This window comes from Atta cephalotes, assembly GCF_000143395.1.
Source record: "Atta cephalotes unplaced genomic scaffold scaffold00009, whole genome shotgun sequence".
Classification (NCBI taxonomy): domain Eukaryota; kingdom Metazoa; phylum Arthropoda; class Insecta; order Hymenoptera; family Formicidae; genus Atta; species Atta cephalotes.
The window spans coordinates 7,029,102-7,036,936 of NW_012130073.1; the positions used below are offsets into that span (position 1 = coordinate 7,029,102).

General features: G+C 36.8%; 1 protein-coding gene across 1 annotated transcript in view; it reads right to left on the bottom strand.

Moving 5' to 3' along the window:
- Positions 1–7,835, bottom strand: part of LOC105627667 (calcium-activated potassium channel slowpoke) — a 102,607-nt gene that overhangs the window by 26,161 nt on the left and 68,611 nt on the right. Inside the window, exons 7-10 of the mRNA XM_012208945.1 lie at positions 7,278–7,383; positions 4,263–4,415; positions 3,899–4,054; positions 325–437 (exon numbers count right to left, since the gene is read on the bottom strand). Of these exons, the coding sequence (XP_012064335.1) occupies positions 325–437; positions 3,899–4,054; positions 4,263–4,415; positions 7,278–7,383 (528 nt within the window). The remainder of the gene's footprint in view (positions 1–324; positions 438–3,898; positions 4,055–4,262; positions 4,416–7,277; positions 7,384–7,835) is intronic.

Here is a 7,835-nt window from a genome sequence, read left to right on the forward strand (position 1 = left end):
TATATACACGTTTTCAAGTATGTGACAATATGTATGTATGTTTCAGTATTGAGACAGTTCAGTGTATTTATTCGTAAGACAAGATAAGACAAAGAGATAAATAGAGAGAAAGAGAAAGAGATAGAAAAGAAAGAAATTCGTAACCGAGTGTACAGTGTCGATAGAATATTTTTCGTATTTTCTTCTTTCTTTTCGTACATAAATGTTGTATGACAGTCCGTATAGTTGTCAATTCTGTATATATGTTGTGTCGCGTGACTTGTATGAGAGTATCTGTTTACAGTACGTTTACGTGTGTGACAGCCGTTGGCAGCGAGAACTTACTCGCTGGCTTGGGGAAATGTCATCCCGGTAAAGGACGGGGAGAGGGTTTCCGTGTACATCTCGCAGCCCGTGCCCTGCAGGTAATCATTCTGCCATGCCTGTGTGTCCGGCGACTGAAACACCAACCAATCAGACTCCACGTCATCAAACTTTCATGATCCACGTCGCGTGTGAATGCGCGGCGGAAGAGCATCAGCTGCGTGTGAGCTGCTACCCTTCCCGGAGGGAGAGAACATTTCGCATACGTTTTCTAAATAAGAGATCGCGAATCGTCCGATCGCGATGCGTCCGTCTGAAAAAAATTTATCATAGAACACAATATCTAATCTCATTCCTTTCCTCCTCGATATAATAATTGTCTTTGAAATCTCTTCTTTAAAATGTTTGTTATCGAAGAAACTGTTTCTGACCGAGAGAACAGAATGTAGGCCAGGACGCGCTCGGGATGCGATCCCGAGTGACGCGGTTCGCGTTGCGTTGTGTCGTCGATCATGCATGATGCTGCATTTCGCAATTATGGCGACCGACCGGGGTGAGTTATTATCATCACCGGAACGAATGAGCGCCGTTAACGATCAAATTCCAAAGGCCGTAATTCCAGGGGCGAGCACGCGCGCATACACTCACACTCACTCAGACATACATATATGTATGTGCATATTCGGGAGCGCATAGAGCGCTTGATCTCTTTCAAATTCTCTGTCCCACCCCACCTATCAATCTCAGCAATTTGTCGATTGATCGAAGCCTGACCATTTTTCACGTTTTCCTTCCTCTGGCTACACTTGCACGTCCCTCTTATACGCGCAAGCTCTTCAATTACGTTGATCTCTTCGTAGTGTATATAGTAGAACTCTGAAGTCCGCAAAGAGTGCGCTTTCATTGATACGAACGACGACGAAGACACATCTTCGATCTTCTCGAGCTATATCAAGATGATGGTTTTCAAAGTTCGTACAATATTTTGATTATTGTATTTATTTTTCTAGAATCAATCTATCAATACCTTTGTAAAAACGAATGACATGATGAGCTACTGTTGAAAATAGTTCTTGAAAAATACTTGAAAATATTTATTTCTTGTTTAACTTTAATTCAAAAAGCCTTTTTGAATGAGATTTTATTTTTTTCACATTTCCACATTTTTTTATCTTTTTAAAATATCTGCAACTAGAAATCCTGAATCATATGCTCGTGTGTTGGTCTTCATCAGATAACCAACACAATAGTAAATACGTTGTTGCAGAATTGGCACCAAAACTTGGATCAAAGGATTGCTCTATGAATCTAGCAACTCTACCTCTGACGAGATGGAAATTTGACCGCCATATTTACCAGCTCGCCGCTAGAATGGTTTCCAGTTTAGTCTGGTTTAGAAACTCAAGAATCAAAGGCTTTGAATGCTCTACGATTCCATTGCCTAACAAGATCAAAATTGTATCATCGTCAGTCGTTCTTCCTTCTGTTCGCTTACTCCGTTAATTAATGTTATTGTTACAAGTCGTTCAAAGTTACATGTATATATCAATTGCAGAGAGGGGTGAAAATAACAGATACGTTACTGAAGCGATGAAGGGGTGACTTACATCGATTAGGTGTAGCACAAATATGGTTTTGTACAATATAGTAGACGTTTATGTATTATGTTGTAATATACACACATATGTATTTATGCGCGGAGGTCTCCGCGCTCCGTTGTATATGTGTGTATTTACGTATATATAATATATGTATATATACGTTTATAGCGGAGTGGAGCGTAGTGAAAGACATAGGCGAGGCGAAGCTTCATCCTTTCTTTTTTTCCGATTCAAGAGACGGACCTTTTTCGAAACTATTTTGTTGTCGTTAACGTGATCGCAAAACGAGTCTGCAAAATATATGGCGACGATTTTCACGAGCGAGTCTCACTAGTCAAAGGAATTCTTCGCTCGAGTATCCCTCGAGATTCCATTTGGATGAGCTATGCGCGGTGAAACCCTGAAGAGTTTCGTTCGTGTCTCACAGCAGCGAGTAGAAGAGCTATCCATTTTCTATGAACTTTTTACATGACCGCAGAGGGACTCGACATAAGTCGAGAATAAATAGAACTATTTTAACTTGGAAATTGAAACTCATAAATTTCATTATACTGTAATTATAACTTGTGAAATAACTTGCTTGCGTCAAAGAATTTTGTTAGATATTTTGATAGATTTGTTGTTATTGTATCTAACAAATAGCTTAAATGATTTGAATGGTATTATGTTAGGAGTTTTAATGTAGTAGAAAGAAAATTTAATTTTTTCGGAAATATTATATATTTATTTTTAAATCACAGAATTTATATATAAATTCACAAAATTTATATTGTATATATCTTTACTTCTTTAAATTGTATGATTGTGTGGAAGAAGATATTAATTATTGTTTTAATGTCATTACGATAAACAGACAAAATATATCTTTTCTTTCATTATTTAATTATTATTAGAGAGACGAAGTGACACAAAATTTAATATAAGATGATAAGAGGATTCAGTTTGTGAAACTTATCTAAGTTGCTAATTTTGAATCCCTTTGCGGCATAAAAGCGCAACATACAACGCAAAAAGTTCATAAAAATAGCGAAAGATCAGGCTCCCTGCTTTTCCTCATTAGACAAAATCGATCGCTATGCCACGTGTTTGCTGCGTCACTGGCTGAAGAAGCAATGAATTAAAAATAATCACACGCGCGCCACAACATCGTTATACATGATACGAAATTAGCGATCATATCGACGATTCCGTACGTTTCCCTGGTAACTTATTCTGTTGTCGCACAACAAGAAAGAAACAGACATCACTATAATGAAGCAAGGGAGCACAGATGTAGCGGATACAGCGCAGAAACACGATGGACAATCAGCGATAGCGATCGAACAAAAAATCGCACCCGATTGAACTTGATTCCGTCTCTTGAATCAGACATATGCGCGGACTATCTGCTGGATGTTAGATTGGTCCATAGACCGACTTACTCAGTGGCTTTCGCAAAGGGCATTCCAATGAAGGTAGGGCTCAGTGTCTCGGTGTACATCTCCATTCCAGTTCCACGCAGGTAGTCATTCTGCCAATCCTGCATATCGGGCGACTGGTACCAATCAACCAACCATTTCTAAATCACACACGCTCCTATGCATGTACGGATTGTGCGCGTATGTCCACAGTGAGGTGCTCGTGCCCGATTACTTCCGGTTGTGATGCGACGTGACATGATGCGAATCTCAAGTCACTTCCGCGAAACGCGTGACGATGAAATGCACGCAAATGATTTACACGATTTGCGAACCACGAGTTATCGAAAATAATTTTATCATGATGATATCAAACGATTTTTCTCTATTTTGTAGCTAAAAATTTGTACGCTCAAACACAAATAGTCGCAGAATCAACAGGATTTTGCGGAAAAAAAACGGTTGATGATGTAAGATTTCTTTTATATACCCGATCACTGTGAACAGTTCAGTAACAAAGACCTATACGAGGAGTTGCGTTCAGACATGCATAGATTAAATGGCAGGTGCACTGCCGGAGAACGACGTTTTACTGACCGTCTTGAAGGATCGCATCGCGAAGAGATTCGCCATCATTGTGCTGAATCCAGGCGCGAGGCAGGACTGCGCGATGAAACCTAGTTTCAATTCGGCCAAGCATATAACGTCATCACCCTGTTTCCAGTCCCATGATGGAATGTTTAATAAATAGGCCTGGAACAGAATACGATACACAAGATTAGAATTATTGTTAATAAAAACATATAATTGTTATAGAAAATATATTTTATTCTTGAAAAACATGTACATACAACTTTGGAAAGTATAATAACATCAACTTATATCCTTGCTTTATAAATCGCATTTCGTTTGAAGCCAGACTTATAGCCGAGCTTTTTTTCGATCGCTCGACAGTGGTTACCTTGTTGTGATACTGCATTAATTGAATGATAACGCGAATGTCATCTGAATAATTCTTGATGGAGATAACGCGCATGATGTTCGCCGCGTCTTCCGCATCCGGGTCCTGACAGTACTTGTTCGCCAGTACCAAACACGCGTCCGCCTCATGTACCTAAAAAGCATGGAAATAATCCGTTTTATGCGATCTGTTGCTTTTTGTAATCGATTAATAGATGGGAAAAATGTATATTGGGCAGGACGTTGGTCTTTAAGCGATAGCAAAATAGAATAGAAATTGTTCCACGAACGTATATTTGCAATCGGTGTAATAAGTAATTTTAGATTTTTCACTAGAATGTATTACTTATTAGTATGTTCATTTGTGGAATATATATGCAGGCATTTTAAAAAAAAGTTATAACTACTGTGAATTTGGTATTAATACTAAAATATAAAATAAGATACTTTAAATATTTAAAGATATTTTTAAAATTTTAATAAATACTGTGATTATTCAAAATTTAATTTTTTGGACGCCTGCAAAAATTATCTCGCATTCTTCACTAAATTCCAAAAAATGTAAATGGAGTTATGAAAAGACAATTGAAAATCATAAATCAAAAAGATGCATATATTATTCTATAAAATTACAATGACGTTAAAATGTAATCTTTTTATTTTATTTAAAAAATCCAAAATTACTTATTATATAATTCAATATAATGGAGCGAAAAAGATAAAATTATTGATTAATAAAATCGTTATAATCAATAAATTGTGTTGGTTTATCAGTAAAGAGAAAAATGACTGTTTGAAACGCGTCGCGATCGTCGAAATTAGTACGGTGCGTGTAAGCTGCTAAATCTACAGACCGTCGATCTACGATTATATTTAGAAAGTAATTTTTCTTCTTATATTTATTTGTACAAATTTTTTTCCAAATTAGAAAAATTTTATATGATGGACATAGCATCGTCGAAAATACAACATATGAAACGGAAAATTCTTCGATATAAAGGGTACTATAAAAATATGCATCTACAATAAAAGTTATATAAAAGCATTCAATGAGAGACAACAATGACTACAAATATCGAAGATTCGCACGGCTAATATAATTAATCATTTCACAAAATATGAGATAATCAAGTTAATTGAATTCAAAATGAAAACAAAAATTTATCAAATCTGAATTGCAACGATTTGCTTCGTGTACATTACTTAATTTAATTGCCAATTATAATTGCTGACATAATTTCATGATTTATTACTGTCAACAATTTCATACGCAACACATTTTATTTAAGAATTTACAATTCTTGAATTACATAAGGTACACTTAGAATATAAATATTTTGGTAATAAAAAAATTTGATTTAGTATAAAATAAAATTTACAAAAGCAATAAGACATAAAAACGTGAAATTTCTCTGAAATTTCTTCTGTGCGCACCTTCGACGCAGCCGTAGAATCGAATAATAATTGAAAATATGAAAGCGATTCTATGGAACATTCCTTGGATGTGCAAACATCATCGATCATTGGGGGGGGGGGGGTTAGAGGTCAGTCGGTTCGTCTAGGTTCTATACATCTGAATAATGGAGAAGCGCCTCTATCTACATGCTAAATCTATCGGCTAACAAGATGTTGGCATTAACCTCGATTGTGTAAAAAGAAACTACACAAACAGAGAACGTACCGTCTCGTCTTCGTCAGTGCAAGATCGATACACTTAACAGATACCACGATCGACTATCCCACCAGATACTAAGTCTCTAACAGAAACTATCGTCTGGAAAGTAATCGTTTGGTAAACCAGTCTCTCCGAGAAATACACGGGCACTTACCCACTCGGGTTGACAGCAGGCATGGGTCTATCCAGTGGATGCAATACAACCTTAAAGGGACTTTTTTCACGTGGGTATGCATAAAAGTGTCTCCATATGTGTACGTGTCTATGTGTTGGGAGAAATTGACGTTGCTTTCCTCTCGGATTTGCTGCCGGGTATGTATTGATAGAAATAGGGGATGAGATAGATAGAAAGATAGATAGATTGATAGACAGATAGACAGAGGCTATTAGACCGGGACGACGTTACTGAGGTGAATACGTGAGGCCGAATATCGGGTTTTTGATCATGGGCGTTCTCAGATCTGCAACCCCGATTGTTTTATATAAAACTTCGCGGATAATTGATCGAATCTGAGACCAGCTATTGCAAATTGACGAGACACGAAAGCGGACGACAGTATACGAAGACGCGCCGATGGGGTATCTTGTAACATCGTCAATGTGTACGAGCATAAAGGGAAACATACAGGCAACAAACATCCTGGAACAATAGCGTTTGTTATCCGCACAACGTCATTTCCCGAACGTCTACCGATCGCCCACGGTAGCAGCTGTAACATTGCTACTTTCACGTCATCGATTTTTCCAATGAACAACTCGAGCAAATTACAATCTGCTTATGTCGTCTGCAAACATCGTTGTTTCAAGTTTTCACGAATCTGCTTATATAAAACGGAAATGACATATGCGATACGTATTATAAATATTTATTTCAAACGTTTCTAATAGATAATAAATTTGAAATTTCAAAACAGTGTTCTCTTGTTAGAATATGTATATTACAAGACAAAATAAATTCAGAGACACAAGAAAATCTTTAGTAAAACACAAAACAATCAACAATAGATTCAGATTAATACAATGAGATTTTAGAACATTCTAAATTGTTTAAAATAAAAAGCATTAATTCTTTTCTAAGCATTAATTACGCGATAATAAAATGCTGGTACCGTGCGCGCTAAGAGATAGAACGATCCGTTGGGTCACAGGACGTCAAACATATAATAGAAAAGGAAAATCGAAATATAATAAGAATAGGGACCGTTATATGTAACAGGATAGAGCTGTTTAAGTATATACATATATATATATATATGTATATATATATACATATATATAGGGGTTTAATGCTCATATCTTGTATCAAGGACATAGATTGTTCGATCGTGGTAACAAACTCACCTTAACCCGCTGTAGATCAATCGGGTTCATGATGGTCCCCTGAAAGAACTCCACGGTGGTGAAGTGCCGCTTGAACAGTCCTTCCAGTTCGAGATCAGGCGGTTTCCTGAACGGATCCGACAAAATGATATGATTCCTTTTATAAATAACATTCACCTCAGCTGTCGACAGTCGCGTCCTTTTTTGCGAGAATATCGGTTGAGTAGGGCGACAGAGGAATCAGCAAAGATTTCGTTAGAACGTAAATGTAATACAAATTCATTATGCATACTCGTAACTTTTCGAAGGAAAGCCATGTATTGCATTGTTTTCGATTCGTTTAAGTTGTCTTGACGATTTCCATTTTAATCAAGCCGAAATCACGACAGATTGAATGAACTATGGATTCATCCTCAAAGGGAACGAGTACGCTGATATATATAATAATAAATCTCTAAGTAAATTCTCTACTGCAGCTGAGTCGGCTCCATAGCTCAATACAGCATACCATGCAGTCGCAGGCGGTTGCTTTGCTACGTAAATATATATATATATATATATATATATATATATATATAT